This window comes from Sebastes fasciatus, unplaced genomic scaffold (genome assembly GCF_043250625.1).
Source record: "Sebastes fasciatus isolate fSebFas1 unplaced genomic scaffold, fSebFas1.pri Scaffold_26, whole genome shotgun sequence".
NCBI classification, from domain to species: Eukaryota; Metazoa; Chordata; class Actinopteri; order Perciformes; family Sebastidae; genus Sebastes; species Sebastes fasciatus.
Genome location: NW_027428183.1, coordinates 194174 through 216876, shown reverse-complemented (window position 1 = coordinate 216876; position 22703 = coordinate 194174). Strand labels below are relative to the sequence as shown.

Below are 22703 nucleotides of genomic sequence, written 5' to 3'. Positions count from 1 at the left end.
TTCTACTGGTTACCTGAGAGTCTTGTACTGGATTCTACTGGTTGCCTGAGAGTATTCTACTGGATTCTATTGGTTGCCTGAGAGTCTTGTACTGGATTCTACTGGTTGCCTGAGAGTCTTGTACTGGATTCTACTGGTTACCTGAGAGTATTCTACTGGATTCTATTGGTTACCTGAGAGTATTCTACTGGATTCTATTGGTTACCTGAGAGTATTCTACTGGATTCTATTGGTTGCCTGAGAGTCTTGTACTGGATTCTACTGGTTGCCTGAGAGTCTTGTACTGGATTCTACTGGTTACCTGAGAGTATTCTACTGGATTCTATTGGTTACCTGAGAGTATTCTACTGGATTCTACTGGTTACCTGAGAGTATTCTACTGGATTCTATTGGTTACCTGAGAGTCTTGTACTGGATTCTATTGGTTACCTGAGAGTATTCTACTGGATTCTATTGGTTACCTGAGAGTCTTGTACTGGATTCTACTGGTTGCCTGAGAGTCTTGTACTGGATTCTACTGGTTACCTGAGAGTATTCTACTGGATTCTATTGGTTGCCTGAGAGTATTCTACTGGATTCTACTGGTTGCCTGAGAGTATTCTACTGGATTCTACTGGTTACCTGAGAGTCTTGTACTGGATTCTACTGGTTGCCTGAGAGTATTCTACTGGATTCTATTGGTTGCCTGAGAGTATTCTACTGGATTCTACTGGTTACCTGAGAGTATTCTACTGGATTCTACTGGTTACCTGAGAGTATTCTACTGGATTCTATTGGTTACCTGAGAGTATTCTACTGGATTCTACTGGTTACCTGAGAGTATTCTACTGGATTCTATTGCTTACCTGAGAGTCTTGTACTGGATTCTATTGCTTACCTGAGAGTCTTGTACTGGATTCTACTGGTTGCCTGAGAGTCTTGTACTGGATTCTACTGGTTACCTGAGAGTCTTGTACTGGATTCTACTGGTTGCCTGAGAGTCTTGTACTGGATTCTATTGGTTGCCTGAGAGTCTTGTACTGGATTCTACTGGTTACCTGAGAGTCTTGTACTGGATTCTACTGGTTGCCTGAGAGTCTTGTACTGGATTCTACTGGTTACCTGAGAGTATTCTACTGGATTCTACTGGTTGCCTGAGAGTATTCTACTGGATTCTACTGGTTACCTGAGAGTATTCTACTGGATTCTACTGGTTGCCTGAGAGTATTCTACTGGATTCTACTGGTTACCTGAGAGTCTTGTACTGGATTCTATTGGTTACCTGAGAGTCTTGTACTGGATTCTATTGGTTACCTGAGAGTATTCTACTGGATTCTACTGGTTACCTGAGAGTCTTGTACTGGATTCTATTGGTTACCTGAGAGTCTTGTACTGGATTCTATTGGTTACCTGAGAGTCTTGTACTGGATTCTATTGGTTGCCTGAGAGTATTCTACTGGATTCTACTGGTTACCTGAGAGTCTTGTACTGGATTCTACTGGTTACCTGAGAGTATTCTACTGGATTCTACTGGTTGCCTGAGAGTATTCTACTGGATTCTATTGGTTGCCTGAGAGTATTCTACTGGATTCTATTGGTTGCCTGAGAGTATTCTACTGGATTCTATTGGTTACCTGAGAGTCTTGTACTGGATTCTACTGGTTACCTGAGAGTCTTGTACTGGATTCTATTGGTTACCTGAGAGTCTTGTACTGGATTCTACTGGTTGCCTGAGAGTCTTGTACTGGATTCTACTGGTTACCTGAGAGTATTCTACTGGATTCTATTGGTTACCTGAGAGTCTTGTACTGGATTCTACTGGTTACCTGAGAGTTTTGTACTGGATTCTACTGGTTACCTGAGAGTCTTGTACTGGATTCTACTGGTTGCCTGAGAGTATTCTACTGGATTCTATTGGTTGCCTGAGAGTATTCTACTGGATTCTATTGGTTGCCTGAGAGTATTCTACTGGATTCTATTGGTTGCCTGAGAGTATTCTACTGGATTCTACTGGTTGCCTGAGAGTCTTGTACTGGATTCTACTGGTTACCTGAGAGTCTTGTACTGGATTCTATTGGTTACCTGAGAGTCTTGTACTGGATTCTATTGGTTACCTGAGAGTATTCTACTGGATTCTATTGGTTACCTGAGAGTCTTGTACTGGATTCTATTGGTTACCTGAGAGTATTCTACTGGATTCTATTGGTTACCTGAGAGTCTTGTACTGGATTCTACTGGTTACCTGAGAGTATTCTACTGGATTCTATTGGTTACCTGAGAGTCTTGTACTGGATTCTATTGGTTACCTGAGAGTCTTGTACTGGATTCTACTGGTTACCTGAGAGTATTCTACTGGATTCTATTGGTTACCTGAGAGTCTTGTACTGGATTCTATTGGTTACCTGAGAGTCTTGTACTGGATTCTACTGGTTGCCTGAGAGTCTTGTACTGGATTCTACTGGTTGCCTGAGAGTATTCTACTGGATTCTACTGGTTACCTGAGAGTCTTGTACTGGATTCTATTGGTTGCCTGAGAGTCTTGTACTGGATTCTATTGGTTACCTGAGAGTCTTGTACTGGATTCTATTGGTTACCTGAGAGTCTTGTACTGGATTCTATTGGTTACCTGAGAGTCTTGTACTGGATTCTACTGGTTACCTGAGAGTCTTGTACTGGATTCTATTGGTTACCTGAGAGTCTTGTACTGGATTCTATTGGTTACCTGAGAGTCTTGTACTGGATTCTATTGGTTACCTGAGAGTCTTGTACTGGATTCTATTGGTTACCTGAGAGTCTTGTACTGGATTCTACTGGTTGCCTGAGAGTCTTGTACTGGATTCTACTGGTTGCCTGAGAGTATTCTACTGGATTCTACTGGTTACCTGAGAGTCTTGTACTGGATTCTATTGGTTACCTGAGAGTCTTGTACTGGATTCTATTGGTTACCTGAGAGTCTTGTACTGGATTCTATTGGTTACCTGAGAGTCTTGTACTGGATTCTATTGGTTACCTGAGAGTCTTGTACTGGATTCTATTGGTTACCTGAGAGTCTTGTACTGGATTCTATTGGTTACCTGAGAGTCTTGTACTGGATTCTACTGGTTACCTGTAAGTCCCAGTAGAACCGTCAGCAGGACTTTCCCTCCAGTCGTTGTCATGTTTCCCACCATCTGCCTGGTTTTACAAACCAGTGACTCCAGTTCAACCAGAATCCTGTTTCTGCTGCCTTCCTCCTCCTCTTCCTCCTCCTCTTCCTCCTCCTCCTCCTCCTCCTCCTCCTCCTCCTCCTCCTCCTCCTCTCCGAGCACAGAGTCCTCCTCAAACATCAGCTCCTCCTGCTGAGGCTGAAACACAAACAGTTTTATTGCTCTCTATAGTCGGCCTCAGACCTGAACCTGAACCTCTCTCCCAGAGTCTGATGGGACTGTAAGGGGTCGGCCTCAGACCTGAACCTGAACCTCTCTCCCAGAGTCTGATGGGACTGTAAGGGGTCGGCCTCAGACCTGAACCTGAACCTCTCTCCCAGAGTCTGATGGGACTGTAAGGGGTCGGCCTCAGACCTGAACCTGAACCTCTCTCCCAGAGTCTGATGAGACTGTAAGGGGTCGGCCTCAGACCTGAACCTGAACCTCTCTCCCAGAGTCTGATGGGACTGTAAGGGGTCGGCCTCAGACCTGAACCTGAACCTCTCTCCCAGAGTCTGATGGGACTGTAAGGGGTCGGCCTCAGACCTGAACCTGAACCTCTCTCCCAGAGTCTGATGGGACTGTAAGGGGTCGGCCTCAGACCTGAACCTGAACCTCTCTCCCAGAGTCTGATGGGACTGTAAGGGGTCGGCCTCAGACCTGAACCTGAACCTCTCTCCCAGAGTCTGATGGGACTGTAAGGGGTCGGCCTCAGACCTGAACCTGAACCTCTCTCCGAGAGTCTGATGGGACTGTAAGGGGTCGGCCTCAGACCTGAACCTGAACCTCTCTCCCAGAGTCTGATGGGACTGTGAGGGGTCGGCCTCAGACCTGAACCTGAACCTGAACCTCTCTCTGAGAGTCTGATGGGACTGTAAGGGGTCGGCCTCAGACCTGAACCTGAACCTGAACCTCTCTCTGAGAGTCTGATGGGACTGTAAGGGGTCGGCCTCAGACCTGAACCTGAACCTGAACCTCTCTCTGAGAGTCTGATGGGACTGTAAGGGGTCGGCCTCAGACCTGAACCTGAACCTGAACCTCTCTCTGAGAGTCTGATGGGACTGTAAGGGGTCGGCCTCAGACCTGAACCTGAACCTGAACCTCTCTCTGAGAGTCTGATGGGACTGTAAGGGGTCGGCCTCAGACCTGAACCTGAACCTCTCTCTGAGAGTCTGATGGGACTCAGCATGTGAGATGACAGGAAGTCATCTGGAAACGTATCAGTGTCCTGCCGGTCCGTCGGAGCTGCTGTCTGCTGGTCTGGTTTCATGTTAACAAACAGACTCCGACAGTTCAGCTAATAAACTGATTGAACCTGAAACCGAATCATTATAGACTGTGTGTGTGTGTGTGTGTGTGTGTGTGTGTGTGTGTGTGTGCGTGTGTTACTGTCCTGCTGTAGTCACATAACGAGGTTACAGTTAATAAATAGCTTACTGAGTTACACACTAATAGACAGGAAACCTCGTTAAGGAACAAGAGGAGACGACTTAACGAGGTTACACCTGCTTCATTAGTGTGTGTGTGTGTGTGTGTTACCTGCGTGTGTGTGTCGGTGTTCAGTCTGACGATCAGCCTCCAGGTCAGCAGGCCGACGACCAGCACGCCAACATCTGGAAACACCTGTCTCACTGCCGAGCCTGCATCACTTCCTGTCACACTGACGCAGACAGACAGGTTGTTCATGAGAAGTTACACCGACAGTCTGGAGGATATATATATATATATATATAAATATATATATATATATTTATATATATATATATATATAAATATACTTCTACCCTAACGCGATGGCATTCTGGTCTGACTGACTGACTGTCTGACTGACTGACTGACTGACTGACTGACTGACTGACTGTCTGACTGACTGACTGACTGACTGTCTGTCTGTCTGACACATGACGTCATTCTTACCTCACCAGGCCAAGCTGACTGAGAGCTTTCTGCCACGACGTACCTGTAGAGAGACAGACAGGTCATCAATACACAGAGAGAGACAGACAGGTCATCAATACACAGAGAGAGACAGACAGGTCATCAATACACAGAGAGAGACAGACAGACAGGTCATCATTACACAGAGAGAGACAGACAGGTCATCAATACACAGAAAGAGACAGACAGGTCATCAATACACAGAGAGAGACAGACAGGTCATCATTACACAGAGAGAGACAGACAGGTCATCATTACACAGAGAGAGACAGACAGGTCATCATTACACAGAGAGAGACAGACAGGTCATCAATACACAGAGAGAGACAGACAGGTCATCAATACACAGAGAGAGACAGACAGGTCATCAATACACAGAGAGAGACAGACAGACAGGTCATCATTACACAGAGAGAGACAGACAGGTCATCAATACACAGAAAGAGACAGACAGGTCATCAATACACAGAGAGAGACAGACAGGTCATCATTACACAGAGAGAGACAGACAGGTCATCATTACACAGAGAGAGACAGACAGGTCATCATTACACAGAGAGAGACAGACAGGTCATCAATACACAGAGAGAGACAGACAGGTCATCAATACACAGAGAGAGACAGACAGACAGGTCATCATTACACAGAGAGAGACAGACAGGTCATCAATACACAGAGAGAGACAGACAGACAGGTCATCATTACACAGAGAGAGACAGACAGGTCATCAATACACAGAAAGAGACAGACAGGTCATCAATACACAGAGAGAGACAGACAGGTCATCAATACACAGAGAGAGACAGACAGGTCATCATTACACAGAGAGAGACAGACAGGTCATCAATACACAGAGAGAGACAGACAGGTCATCATTACACAGAGAGAGACAGACAGGTCATCAATACACAGAGAGAGACAGACAGACAGGTCATCATTACACAGAGAGAGACAGACAGGTCATCAATACACAGAGAGACAGACAGACAGACAGAGAGACAGACAGACAGACAGACAGACAGACAGACAGACAGACAGACAGACAGCTGTCTCACAGTTGGCCTCTGGCTGCAGGGTGATGGTGGTCAGCTGGAAGAAGGACTGCAGTAACAGGAAGAGGAAACTGGAGACGCACACAGCCGTCACACAGCGACACGTGTTGCCTAGGAGACAAACACTTTATTTTGAAAAGCTGGCGGAAACAGGAAGTGATGTTAACACACAGACCCTGTCCTAACGTCCTCACTGGGACGGGACAGACCCTGTCCTAACGTCCTCTCTAGGACGGGACAGACCCTGTCCTAACGTCCTCTCTAGGACGGGACAGACTGTCCTAACGTCCTCACTGGGACGGGACAGACCCTGTCCTAACGTCCTCACTGGGACGGGACAGACCCTGTCCTAACGTCCTCACTGGGACAGGACAGACCCTGTCCTAACGTCCTCTCTAGGACGGGACAGACTGTCCTAACGTCCTCACTGGGACGGGACAGACCCTGTCCTAACGTCCTCACTGGGACGGGACAGACTGTCCTAACGTCCTCACTGGGACGGGACAGACTGTCCTAACGTCCTCACTGGGACGGGACAGACCCTGTCCTAACGTCCTCTCTAGGACGGGACAGACCCTGTCCTAACGTCCTCTCTAGGACGGGACAGACTGTCCTAACGTCCTCACTGGGACGGGACAGACCCTGTCCTAACGTCCTCTCTAGGACGGGACAGACTGTCCTAACGTCCTCACTGGGACGGGACAGACTGTCCTAACGTCCTCACTGGGATGGGACAGACTGTCCTAACGTCCTCACTGGGACGGGACAGACCCTGTCCTAACGTCCTCTCTAGGACGGGACAGACTGTCCTAACGTCCTCACTGGGACGGGACAGACTGTCCTAACGTCCTCACTGGGACGGGACAGACTGTCCTAACGTCCTCACTGGGACGGGACAGACTGTCCTAACGTCCTCACTGGGACGGGACAGACTGTCCTAACGTCCTCACTGGGATGGGACAGACTGTCCTAACGTCCTCACTGGGACGGGACAGACCCTGTTAGCTCTGATGAGCCAAAATCCATTCAGAAAACAAGCGTTTTAAAAATTGGTTGTTGTCTGGAGAATTGCTCAGTATTGATCAGTATTGATCAGTATTGATCAGTATTGGTGAGTATTGATCAGTATTGGTCAGTATTGCTCAGTATTGGTGAGTATTGATCAGTATTGGTCAGTATTGATCAGTATTGGTCAGTATTGATCAGTATTGGTGAGTATTGGTCAGTATTGATCAGTATTGGTGAGTATTGATCAGTATTGGTCAGTATTGCTCAGTATTGGTGAGTATTGATCAGTATTGCTCAGTATTGATCAGTATTGGTCAGTATTGGTGAGTATTGATCAGTATTGGTGAGTATTGATCAGTATTGGTCAGTATTGATCAGTATTGGTGAGTATTGATCAGTATTGCTCAGTATTGGTCAGTATTGGTGAGTATTGATCAGTATTGGTGAGTATTGATCAGTATTGGTGATTATTGATCAGTATTCGTCAGTATTGCTCAGTATTGATCAGTATTGGTGAGTATTGATCAGTATTAGTCAGTAATGGTCAGTATTGATCAGTATTGGTCAGTATTGATCAGTATTGGTGAGTATTGCTCAGTATTGATCAGTATTGGTGATTATTGATCAGTATTCGTCAGTATTGCTCAGTATTGATCAGTATTGGTGAGTATTGATCAGTATTGGTCAGTATTGGTCAGTATTGGTGAGTATTGGTCATTATTGATCAGTATTGGTCAGTATTGATCAGCATTGGTCAGTATTGGTCAGCATTGGTCAGTATTGGTGAGTATTGCTCAGTATTGCTCAGTATTGGTCAGTATTGATCAGTATTGGTCAGTATTGGTGATTATTGATCAGTATTCGTCAGTATTGGTCAGTATTGGTGAGTATTGGTGAGTATTGCTCAGTATTGCTCAGTATTGCTCAGTATTGGTGAGTATTGATCAGTATTGGTCAGTATTGATCAGTATTGGTGAGTATTGATCAGTATTGGTCAGTATTGGTCAGTATTGATCAGTATTGATCAGTATTGATCAGTATTGGTACCTGAAGAGGAGGACGAGGAGGGTTCAGGCAGCAGGGGCAGCAACAGCAGCAGGAGGACGTAGACCAGAGAGAACCCGTTATACCGCAACACACATGCTGTGAACACATTCATCAATACATCAATCAATACATCAATACATCAATCAATACATCAATACATCGATCAATACATCAATCAATACATCAATCAATAAATCAATACATCAATCAATACATCAATCATTAGATCATTACACAGATCCATTCTGACGGGAGATCTGAGAACATCTGCTGTCACTAAACACAACTACACTTTATTTAGTTTATATAATAACGTTATAACATCAAATACAGTTTATACAGTATATCAACATCTATATATATACAGTATATATATAGATGTACACTGTATGAACATGTTCATATATATACAGTACATGTACCTATAGTATATATATATATATATATATATATATGTATGTACATATATATATATATACATGTACCTATAGTATATATATATATACATGTATATATATGTACATGTATATATATACATATATATATACATGTACATATAGTATATATATATATATGTACATATAGTATATATATATGTATGTACATATATATATGTACATATAGTATATATATGAACATGTCTGCAGACTGTAATCGTGTCAATAAAGTTGGTTCAATGATTCATAAACAGTCTGAAGATGGACGCCTTCCTCTTCCTCACACACACACACACACACACACACACACACACACACACACACACACATAACAAACACACACACACACACACACACATAACAAACACACACACACACACACATAACAAACACACACACGCACACACACACACACTATTTACAGCTCAGTGTGCGTGCGTGTGGTGGGGGGGTCCAGACAGGAAGAGCGCGCCCCCCTGTATAACTTCCCCTCCCCCAACACACACAGATTGGTTCCACTCTCTCAGGTAACAACATCTGGCTGTGTGTGTGTGTGTGTGTGTGTGTGTTGACACACTGCTAACCACACACACACACACACACACACACACACACACACACACACACACACACACACACACACACACACCTCCCCCTCTCTGAGGAATGTGGGGCCTTTTAAAGGGAAATTCCACCTAAAAACTGAATGCAAGGACACGGAGACGCCGCCGCTGAGCGTCTGTCTGGTTTACACACATATATACGTCCTCCGTCCTCCGTCCTCCGTCCTCACTCTTCCTGTTTCCTACTTTAATGATGGATAGACGGCCGCCTGCTGGCGTGGACTGTTACTTCCTGTCAGGACGGTTACTTCCTGTCAGGAAGTTTGTGCTAACTGGCCGTCAGCCGTCGTCTTTGAGGTGCGTTCGAGTGCAGCCTGTCGGGCGAGACGAAGGAGACGAAGGAGACGGAGGAGACGGAGGAGACGGAGGAGACGGAGGAGACGGAGGAGACGAAGGAGACGGAGGAGACGGAGGAGACGGAGGAGACGAAGGAGACATGAGGCGACGCAACAGTCGGCCTTCGTTGATGATGTTGGGGGTGTCTGCATCGATCTGTCACCGGCTCTCTGCTCAAGGGCACTTCAGCAGCTAGCTCACTGCTAACAGAGTCATTGTGTTGAAAGAGAAATGCTAATGATGCTAACCAGAAGAGAAGACATAAGTCAGCGGGGGTCGGGATGGAAGTACTAGAAGTACTGGAGCCCCCGACGAATACCGAAGCCGAGTTGCCAAGTACCTTCAGAAGATCTGCTAGAAGATGTGAATGCTGCGCTGAGGACCATCACTGAGGACCATCACTGAGGACCATCACTGAGACCATCACTGAGGACCATCACTGAGGACCATCACTGAGACCATCACTGAGGACCATCACTGAGGACCATCACTGAGGACCATCACTGAGACCATCACTGAGGACCATCACTTAGACCATCACTGAGGACCATCACTGAGACCATCACTGAGGACCATCACTGAGGACCATCACTGAGGACCATCACTGAGACCATCACTGAGACCATCACTGAGGACCATCACTGAGACCATCACTGAGGACCATTACTGAGGACCATCACTGAGGACCATCACTTAGACCATCACTGAGGACCATCACTGAGGACCATCACTGAGGACCATCACTTAGACCATCACTGAGGACCATCACTGAGGACCATCACTGAGGACATCACTGAGACCATCACTGAGGACCATCACTGAGGACCATCACTGAGACCATCACTGAGGACCATCACTGAGGACCATTACTGAGGACCATCACTGAGACCATCACTGAGACCATCACTGAGGACCATCACTGAGGACCATCACTGAGACCATCACTGAGGACCATCACTGAGACCATCACTGAGACCATCACTGAGGACCATCACTGAGACCATCACTGAGGACCATCACTGAGGACCATTACTGAGGACCATCACTGAGACCATCACTGAGACCATCACTGAGGACCATCACTGAGACCATCACTGAGGACCATTACTGAGGACCATCACTGAGACCATCACTGAGGACCATCACTGAGACCATCACTGAGGACCATCACTGAGGACCATCACTGAGGACCATTACTGAGGACCATCACTGAGACCATCACTGAGACCATCACTGAGGACCATCACTGAGGACCATCACTGAGGACCATCACTGAGACCATCACTGAGACCATCACTGAGGACCATCACTGAGGACCATCACTGAGGACCATTACTGAGGACCATCACTGAGACCATCACTGAGACCATCACTGAGGACCATCACTGAGGACCATCACTGAGGACCATCACTTAGACCATCACTGAGACCATCACTGAGGACCATCACTGAGGACCATCACCGAGGACCATCACTGAGACCATCACTGAGGACCATCACTGAGACCATCACTGAGGACCATCACTGAGGACCATCACTTAGACCATCGCTGAGACCATCACTGAGGACCATCACTGAGACCATCACTGAGGACCATCACTGAGGACCATCACTGAGGACCATCACTGAGGACCATCACTGAGACCATCACCGAGGACCATCACTGAGGACCATTACTGAGGACCATCACTGAGACCATCACTGAGGACCATCACTGAGGACCATCACTGAGACCATCACTGAGGACCATCACTGAGACCATCACTGAGGACCATCACTGAGGACCATCACCGAGGACCATCACTGAGACCATCACTGAGGACCATCACTGAGGACCATCACTGAGGACCATTACTGAGACCAAACAGATGAACCCAGTACAGAAGAAGCAGTCCCCTCCATGGAAGAGACGGTTAGAGGCTAAGATAAAGGCAGCATGGAGAGAAGTTAGCCAGCTAGCAGAGCTTCAGAAAGGCCATATGGTGAATAAAGGGGTTCCCAGGAGAAGACCAGCCGGCTGAAGAGAAACACCGAAGAGGTAGAAACCAGGAGAACAAACAGGATGTTCTCCACTCAACCAGCCAAAGGGTTCTTTCAATACCAGCCGGTCAGACCCACCAAGAGCTGAGATGGGAAAGAGAAGCATCACACAACACCGGAGCCAAACGGCTAGTAGACCTGAGAACTGACCACAGCAACCTCCCAGAACCAGAACCAGAACCAGAACCAGAACCATCTCAAAGATGAAGAGCTGGACAGCACCGGGCCCCGACATGATCCACACATACTGGCTGAAGAAGCTAACGTCACTCCATGAACGCCTAGCAGCACAGATGAACCAGCTGCTGAGGGATGGGACCCGCCGGGTTAGGGGTCAGGATTAGGGTTAACCCAGGACAGGACAGTCCTGATCATGAAGGACCCCCATAAGGATTAGGGTTAACCCAGGACAGGACAGTCCTGATTATGAAGGACCTCCAGAAGGGAACCATTCCACCCAACTGCCGGCCAATAACCTGGAAGCTTCTGTCAGGCATCATAGCGGCTAAGCTGAGTAGTCACATGGCTCAGTACATGAGCAGTAACACCAGAGGAGCCAAGCACCAACTACCGGTCTACCGGCAGACCAACCGGTGCACCGCCGGGTCGACTACCAGAAAGCCTCCGACTCGATGCCACACACATGGATACTGGAACGCCTGGAACTGTCCAACATCAACAGGACACTAAGAGCCTTCATCAAGAACTCAACAGGACTGTGGAAGACGACACGAGAGGCCGATGCTCTGTCCCCGCTGCTGTTCTACATAGACCTGAACCCCCTCAGCCAGGTCCTGAACGCCCTCAGCCAGATCCTGAACCCCCTCAGCCAGTCTACATAGACCTGAACCCCCACAGCCAGTCTGCATAGACCTGAACCCCCTCAGCCAGGTCCTGAACCCCCTCAGCCAGTCTGCATAGACCTGAACCCCCGCAGCCAGGTCCTGAACCCCCTCAGCCAGATCCTGAACCCCCTCCACGGTAGACCAGACCAGGATTTCTTTGTTTTAAATGACAATAAAACAACAATCAGCAGATTAATCAGTAAATCAGTAAATACTAAATACTAAACCAGTAGACCACATACACACCAACACCTGACATAACAGCACTATACTGTATACTGAATATCATTACTACAGTACTACAGTACTACAGTGCTACAGTACTACAGTACTACATTACTATAGTACTACAGTACTACATTACTACAGTACTACATTACTATAGTACTACAGTACTACATTTCTACAGTGCTACAGTACTACAGTACTACATTACTATAGTACTACAGCACTACATTACTACAGTACTACATTACTATAGTACTACAGCACTACAGTACTACAGTGCTACATTACTATAGTACTACAGTACTACAGTACTACATTACTATAGTACTACAGCACTACAGTACTACAGTGCTACAGTACTACAGTACTATACTGTATACTGAATATCATTACTACAGTACTACATTACTACAGTACTACATTACTACAGTACTATACTGTATACTGACTGTTTAATATCATTACTACAGTACTACAGTACTACAGTACTACAGTGCTACAGTACTACAGTACTACAGTACTATACTGTATACTGACTGTGTAATATCATTACTACAGTACTATACTGTATACTGACTGTGTAATATCATTACTACAGTACTACAGTACTACAGTACTATACTGTATACCGACTGTGTAATATCATTACTACAGTACTACAGTACTACAGTACTATACTGTATACCGACTGTGTAATATCATTACTACAGTACTACAGTACTACAGTACTACAGTACTATACTGTATACTGACTGTGTAATATCATTACTACAGTACTACAGTACTACAGTACTATACTGTATACCGACTGTGTAATATCATTACTACAGTACTATACTGTATACTGACTGTGTAATATCATTACTACAGTACTACAGTACTACAGTACTACAGTACTATACTGTATACTGACTGTGTAATATCATTACTACAGTACTACAGTACTACAGTACTATACTGTATACCGACTGTGTAATATCATTACTACAGTACTACAGTACTACAGTACTATACTGTATACTGACTGTGTAATATCATTACTACAGTACTACAGTACTACAGTACTACAGTACTATACTGTATACTGACTGTGTAATATCATTACTACAGTACTATACTGTATACTGACTGTGTAATATCATTACTACAGTACTATACTGTATACTGACTGTGTAATATCATTACTACAGTACTATACTGTATACTGACTGTGTAATATCATTACTACAGTACTATACTGTATACTGACTGTGTAATATCATTACTACAGTACTACATTACTACAGTGCTACATTACTACAGTGCTACAGTACTACAGTACTACATTACTACAGTACTACAGTGCTACAGTACTACAGTACTACATTACTACAGTACTACATTACTATAGTACTACAGTACTACATTACTACAGTGCTACATTACTACAGTGCTACAGTACTACAGTACTACATTACTACAGTACTACAGTGCTACAGTACTACAGTACTATACTGTATACTGAATATCATTACTACAGTACTACATTACTACAGTACTACAGTACTACAGTACTATACTGTATACTGACTGTTTAATATCATTACTACAGTACTACAGTACTACAGTACTACAGTGCTACAGTACTACAGTACTACAGTACTATACTGTATACTGACTGTGTAATATCATTACTACAGTACTATACTGTATGCTGACTGTGTAATATCATTACTACAGTACTATACTGTATACTGACTGTGTAATATCATTACTACAGTACTATACTGTATACTGACTGTGTAATATCATTACTAGAGTACTACAGTACTACAGTACTATACTGTATACCGACTGTGTAATATCATTACTACAGTACTACAGTACTACAGTACTACAGTACTATACTGTATACCGACTGTGTAATATCATTACTACAGTACTACAGTACTACAGTACTATACTGTATACCGACTGTGTAATATCATTACTACAGTACTACAGTACTACAGTACTACAGTACTACAGTACTATACTGTATACCGACTGTGTAATATCATTACTACAGTACTACAGTACTACAGTACTATACTGTATACCGACTGTGTAATATCATTACTACAGTACTATACTGTATACTGACTGTGTAATATCATTACTACAGTACTACAGTACTACAGTACTATACTGTATACTGACTGTGTAATATCATTACTACAGTACTATACTGTATACTGACTGTGTAATATCATTACTACAGTACTACAGTACTAAAGTACTATACTGTATACCGACTGTGTAATATCATTACTACAGTACTACAGTACTACAGTACTATACTGTATACTGACTGTGTAATATCATTACTACTCAGGTGTAATTCATACTGTGCAATATCATTTTATCATTCATTAATCATTTTTTACAGTCTGTTTATTGTCAATACTATATATACTATATATATATATATATATATATAGTATATAAATACTGTATATATTCAGTATATAAACTGGGGGAAAAAGTTGTTAAACTTGTGTTTGGTGGATTATTTCTCTGTTGTAGTAGTAATAATATTCTGATGGTAGTAGTAATAATACTCTGATGGTAGTAGTAATAATATTCTGATGGTAGTAATAATAATACTCTGATGGTAGTAGTAATAATACTCTGATGGTAGTAATAATAATACTCTGATGGTAGTAATAATAATAATTCTCTGATGGTAGTAGTAGTAATAATACTCTGATGGTAGTAGTAGTAATACTCTGATGGTAGTAATAATAATACTCTGATGGTAGTAATAATAATACTCTGATGGTAGTAATAATAATAATACTCTGATGGTAGTAATAATAATACTCTGATGGTAGTAGTAATAATACTCTGATGGTAGTAGTAATAATATTCTGATGGTAGTAATAATAATACTCTGATGGTAGTAGTAATAATACTCTGATGGTAGTAGTAGTAATACTCTGATGGTAGTAGTAGTAATACTCTGATGGTAGTAGTAGTAATAATACTCTGGTGGTAGTAGTAATAATACTCTGATGGTAGTAGTAATAATACTCTGATGGTAGTAGTAGTAATAATACTCTGATGGTAGTAGTAGTAATACTCTGATGGTAGTAGTAGTAATAATACTCTGATGGTAGTAGTAATAATACTCTGGTGGTAGTAGTAGTAATAATACTCTGATGGTAGTAGTAATAATACTCTGATGGTGGTAGTAGTAGTAATAATACTCTGGTGGTAGTAGTAATAATACTCTGATGGTAGTAGTAATAATACTCTGATGGTAGTAGTAGTAATAATACTCTGATGGTAGTAGTAATAATACTCTGATGGTAGTAGTAGTAATACTCTGATGGTAGTATTAATAATACTCTGATGGTAGTAGTAATAATACTCTGATGGTAGTAGTAGTAATACTCTGATGGTAGTAGTAATAATACTCTGATGGTAGTAGTAATAATACTCTAGTGGTAGTAGTAGTAATAATACTCTGATGGTAGTAGTAATAATACTCTGATGGTAGTAGTAGTAATACTCTGATGGTAGTAGTAGTAATAATACTCTGATGGTAGTAGTAATAATACTCTGATGGTAGTAGTAGTAGTAATACTCTGATGGTAGTAGTAATAATACTCTGGTGGTAGTAGTAGTAATACTCTGATGGTAGTAGTAATAATACTCTGATGGTAGTAGTAGTAATAATACTCTGATGGTAGTAGTAATAATACTCTGATGGTAGTAGTAATAATACTCTGATGGTAGTAGTAATAATACTCTGATGGTAGTAGTAATAATACTCTGATGGTAGTAGTAATAATACTCTGATGGTAATAGTAATAATATTCTGGTGGTAGTAGTAGTAATAATACTCTGATGGTAGTAGTAGTAATAATACTCTGATGGTAGTAGTAATAATACTCTGATGGTAGTAGTAATAATACTCTGATGGTAGTAGTAGTAATAATACTCTGATGGTAGTAGTAGTAATAATACTCTGATGGTAGTAGTAGTAATACTCTGATGGTAGTAGTAATAATACTCTGATGGTAGTAGTAATAATACTCTGATGGTAGTAGTAATAATATTCTGGTGGTAGTAGTAATAATACTCTGATGGTAGTAGTAGTAATAATACTCTGATGGTAGTAGTAGTAATACTCTGATGGTAGTAGTAGTAATAATACTCTGGTGGTAGTAGTAGTAATAATACTCTGATGGTAGTAGTAGTAATAATACTCTGATGGTAGTAGTAGTAATACTCTGATGGTAGTAGTAGTAATAATACTCTGATGGTAGTAGTAGTAATAATACTCTGATGGTAGTAGTAGTAATAATACTCTGATGGTAGTAGTAGTAATACTCTGATGGTAGTAGTAGTAATAATACTCTGATGGTAGTAGTAGTAATAATACTCTGGTGGTAGTAGTAGTAATAATACTCTGATGGTAGTAGTAGTAATACTCTGATGGTAGTAGTAGTAATAATACTCTGATGGTAGTAGTAGTAATAATACTCTGATGGTAGTAGTAGTAATACTCTGATGGTAGTAGTAGTAGTAATACTCTGATGGTAGTAGTAGTAATAATACTCTGATGGTAGTAGTAGTAATAATACTCTGGTGGTAGTAGTAGTAATACTCTGATGGTAGTAGTAGTAATAATACTCTGATGGTAGTAGTAATAATACTCTGATGGTAGTAGTAGTAATACTCTGATGGTAGTAGTAGTAATACTCTGATGGTAGTTGTAGTAATACTCTGATGGTAGTAGTAGTAATACTCTGGTGGTAGTAGTAATAATACTCTGATGGTAGTAGTAATAATACTCTGATGGTAGTAGTAGTAATACTCTGATGGTAGTAGTAGTAATACTCTGATGGTAGTAGTAATAATACTCTGATGGTAGTAGTAGTAATACTCTGATGGTAGTAGTAGTAATACTCTGATGGTAGTAGTAGTAATACTCTGGTGGTAGTAGTAATAATACTCTGATGGTAGTAGTAGTAATACTCTGATGGTAGTAGTAATAATACTCTGATGGTAGTAGTAATAATACTCTGATGGTAGTAGTAGTAATAATACTCTGGTAGTAGTAGTAGTAATACTCTGATGGTAGTAGTAGTAATACTCTGATGGTAGTAGTAGTAATAATACTCTGGTGGTAGTAGTAATAATACTCTGATGGTAGTAGTAGTAATACTCTGATGGTAGTAGTAGTAATACTCTGATGGTAGTAGTAATAATACTCTGGTGGTAGTAGTAGTAATAATACTCTGGTGGTAGTAGTAATAATACTCTGATGGTAGTAGTAGTAATAATACTCTGGTGGTAGTAGTAATAATACTCTGATGGTAGTAGTAGTAATACTCTGATGGTAGTAGTAATAATACTCTGGTGGTAGTAGTAGTAATAATACTCTGGTGGTAGTAGTAGTAATAATACTCTGATGGTAGTAGTAATAATACTCTGATGGTAGTAGTAATAATACTCTGATGGTAGTAGTAGTAATACTCTGATGGTAGTAGTAATAATACTCTGATGGTAGTAGTAGTAATACTCTGATGGTAGTAGTAGTAATACTCTGATGGTAGTAGTAGTAATACTCTGATGGTAGTAGTAATAATACTCTGGTGGTAGTAGTAGTAGTAATACTCTGATGGTAGTAGTAGTAATAATACTCTGGTGGTAGTAGTAGTAATAATACTCTGATGGTAGTAGTAATAATACTCTGATGGTAGTAGTAATAATACTCTGATGGTAGTAGTAATAATACTCTGATGGTAGTAGTAGTAATAATACTCTGGTGGTAGTAGTAATAATACTCTGGTGGTAGTAGTAGTAATAATATTCTGATGGTAGTAGTAGTAATACTCTGATGGTAGTAGTAGTAATACTCTGATGGTAGTAGTAATAATAATACTCTGATGGTAGTAGTAGTAATACTACTCTGGTGGTAGTAGTAGTAATAATACTCTGATGGTAGTAGTAGTAATAATATTCTGATGGTAGTAGTAATAATACTCTGATGGTAGTAGTAGTAATAATACTCTGATGGTAGTAGTAGTAATAATACTCTGATGGTAGTAGTAGTAATAATACTCTGATGGTAGTAGTAGTAATAATACTCTGGTGGTAGTAGTAGTAATAATATTCTGATGGTAGTAGTAATAATACTCTGGTGGTAGTAGTAGTAATAATATTCTGATGGTAGTAGTAGTAATAATACTCTGGTGGTAGTAGTAGTAATACTCTGATGGTAGTAGTAATAATACTCTGATGGTAGTAGTAGTAATACTCTGGTGGTAGTAGTAGTAATACTCTGATGGTAGTAGTAATAATACTCTGATGGTAGTAGTAGTAATACTCTGATGGTAGTAGTAGTAATACTCTGATGGTAGTAGTAGTAATACTCTGGTGGTAGTAGTAATAATACTCTGATGGTAGTAGTAGTAATACTCTGATGGTAGTAGTAGTAATACTCTGATGGTAGTAGTAATAATACTCTGATGGTAGTAGTAATAATACTCTGATGGTAGTAGTAGTAATAATACTCTGGTAGTAGTAGTAGTAATACTCTGATGGTAGTAGTAGTAATACTCTGATGGTAGTAGTAGTAATAATACTCTGGTGGTAGTAGTAATAATACTCTGATGGTAGTAGTAGTAATACTCTGATGGTAGTAGTAGTAATACTCTGATGGTAGTAGTAATAATACTCTGGTGGTAGTAGTAGTAATAATACTCTGGTGGTAGTAGTAATAATACTCTGATGGTAGTAGTAGTAATACTCTGATGGTAGTAGTAGTAATACTCTGATGGTAGTAGTAATAATACTCTGGTGGTAGTAGTAGTAATAATACTCTGGTGGTAGTAGTAATAATACTCTGATGGTAGTAGTAATAATACTCTGATGGTAGTAGTAGTAATAATACTCTGGTGGTAGTAGTAGTAATACTCTGATGGTAGTAGTAGTAATAATACTCTGATGGTAGTAGTAATAATACTCTGATGGTAGTAGTAGTAATACTCTGATGGTAGTAGTAGTAATACTCTGATGGTAGTTGTAGTAATACTCTGATGGTAGTAGTAGTAATACTCTGGTGGTAGTAGTAATAATACTCTGATGGTAGTAGTAATAATACTCTGATGGTAGTAGTAGTAATACTCTGATGGTAGTAGTAGTAATACTCTGGTGGTAGTAGTAGTAATACTCTGATGGTAGTAGTAATAATACTCTGATGGTAGTAGTAGTAATACTCTGATGGTAGTAGTAGTAATACTCTGGTGGTAGTAGTAATAATACTCTGATGGTAGTAGTAGTAATACTCTGATGGTAGTAGTAGTAATACTCTGATGGTAGTAGTAATAATACTCTGATGGTAGTAGTAATAATACTCTGATGGTAGTAGTAGTAATAATACTCTGGTAGTAGTAGTAGTAATACTCTGATGGTAGTAGTAGTAATACTCTGATGGTAGTAGTAGTAATAATACTCTGGTGGTAGTAGTAATAATACTCTGATGGTAGTAGTAGTAATACTCTGATGGTAGTAGTAGTAATACTCTGATGGTAGTAGTAATAATACTCTGGTGGTAGTAGTAGTAATAATACTCTGGTGGTAGTAGTAATAATACTCTGATGGTAGTAGTAGTAATAATACTCTGGTGGTAGTAGTAATAATACTCTGATGGTAGTAGTAGTAATACTCTGATGGTAGTAGTAATAATACTCTGGTGGTAGTAGTAGTAATAATACTCTGGTGGTAGTAGTAGTAATAATACTCTGATGGTAGTAGTAATAATACTCTGATGGTAGTAGTAGTAATACTCTGATGGTAGTAGTAGTAATACTCTGATGGTAGTAGTAGTAATACTCTGGTGGTAGTAGTAGTAATACTCTGATGGTAGTAGTAGTAATACTCTGATGGTAGTAGTAGTAATACTCTGGTGGTAGTAGTAGTAATACTCTGATGGTAGTAGTAGTAATACTCTGATGGTAGTAGTAGTAATACTCTGATGGTAGTAGTAGTAATACTCTGATGGTAGTAGTAATAATACTCTGGTGGTAGTAGTAGTAATAATACTCTGATGGTAGTAGTAGTAATAATACTCTGATGGTAGTAGTAGTAATAATACTCTGGTGGTAGTAGTATTAATACTCTGATGGTAGTAGTAGTAATAATACTCTGATGGTAGTAGTAATAATACTCTGATGGTAGTAGTAGTAATAATACTCTGGTGGTAGTAGTAGTAATACTCTGATGGTAGTAGTAGTAATAATACTCTGATGGTAGTAGTAATAATACTCTGATGGTAGTAGTAGTAATACTCTGATGGTAGTAGTAGTAATACTCTGATGGTAGTTGTAGTAATACTCTGGTGGTAGTAGTAATAATACTCTGATGGTAGTAGTAATAATACTCTGATGGTAGTAGTAGTAATACTCTGGTGGTAGTAGTAGTAATACTCTGATGGTAGTAGTAATAATACTCTGATGGTAGTAGTAGTAATACTCTGATGGTAGTAGTAGTAATACTCTGATGGTAGTAGTAGTAATACTCTGGTGGTAGTAGTAATAATACTCTGATGGTAGTAGTAGTAATACTCTGATGGTAGTAGTAGTAATACTCTGATGGTAGTAGTAATAATACTCTGATGGTAGTAGTAATAATACTCTGATGGTAGTAGTAGTAATAATACTCTGGTAGTAGTAGTAGTAATACTCTGATGGTAGTAGTAGTAATACTCTGATGGTAGTAGTAGTAATAATACTCTGGTGGTAGTAGTAATAATACTCTGATGGTAGTAGTAGTAATACTCTGATGGTAGTAGTAGTAATACTCTGATGGTAGTAGTAATAATACTCTGGTGGTAGTAGTAGTAATAATACTCTGGTGGTAGTAGTAATAATACTCTGATGGTAGTAGTAGTAATAATACTCTGGTGGTAGTAGTAATAATACTCTGATGGTAGTAGTAGTAATACTCTGATGGTAGTAGTAATAATACTCTGGTGGTAGTAGTAGTAATAATACTCTGGTGGTAGTAGTAGTAATAATACTCTGATGGTAGTAGTAATAATACTCTGATGGTAGTAGTAATAATACTCTGATGGTAGTAGTAGTAATACTCTGATGGTAGTAGTAGTAATACTCTGATGGTAGTAGTAATAATACTCTGATGGTAGTAGTAATAATACTCTGATGGTAGTAGTAGTAATACTCTGATGGTAGTAGTAGTAATACTCTGATGGTAGTAGTAGTAATAATACTCTGATGGTGGTAGTAGTAATAATACTCTGATGGTAGTAGTAGTAATAATACTCTGATGGTAGTAGTAGTAATAATACTCTGGTGGTAGTAGTAGTAATACTCTGATGGTAGTAGTAGTAATAATACTCTGATGGTAGTAGTAATAATACTCTGATGGTAGTAGTAGTAATAATACTCTGGTGGTAGTAGTAGTAATACTCTGATGGTAGTAGTAGTAATAATATTCTGATGGTAGTAGTAGTAATAATACTCTGGTGGTAGTAGTAGTAATACTCTGATGGTAGTAGTAATAATACTCTGATGGTAGTAGTAGTAATACTCTGATGGTAGTAGTAGTAATACTCTGATGGTAGTAGTAATAATAATACTCTGATGGTAGTAGTAGTAATACTACTCTGGTGGTAGTAGTAGTAATAATACTCTGGTGGTAGTTGTAGTAATACTCTGATGGTAGTAGTAATAATACTCTGATGGTAGTAGTAATAATAATACTCTGATGGTAGTAGTAATAATACTCTGATGGTAGTAGTAATAATACTCTGATGGTAGTAGTAGTAATAATACTCTGGTAGTAGTAGTAATACTCTGATGGTAGTAGTAGTAATACTCTGATGGTAGTAGTAATAATAATACTCTGATGGTAGTAGTAATAATACTCTGATGGTAGTAGTAATAATACTCTGATGGTAGTAGTAGTAATAATACTCTGGTAGTAGTAGTAA

The 22703-nt window shown here is 40.6% G+C and overlaps 1 protein-coding gene across 1 annotated transcript in view; it reads right to left on the bottom strand.

The window, feature by feature from the left end:
• Positions 1-22703, bottom strand: part of LOC141763683 (piezo-type mechanosensitive ion channel component 2-like) — a 109135-nt gene that overhangs the window by 50474 nt on the left and 35958 nt on the right. Inside the window, exons 3-7 of the mRNA XM_074628260.1 lie at positions 8210-8305; positions 6158-6265; positions 5082-5124; positions 4704-4824; positions 3086-3323 (exon numbers count right to left, since the gene is read on the bottom strand). Of these exons, the coding sequence (XP_074484361.1) occupies positions 3086-3323; positions 4704-4824; positions 5082-5124; positions 6158-6265; positions 8210-8305 (606 nt within the window). The remainder of the gene's footprint in view (positions 1-3085; positions 3324-4703; positions 4825-5081; positions 5125-6157; positions 6266-8209; positions 8306-22703) is intronic.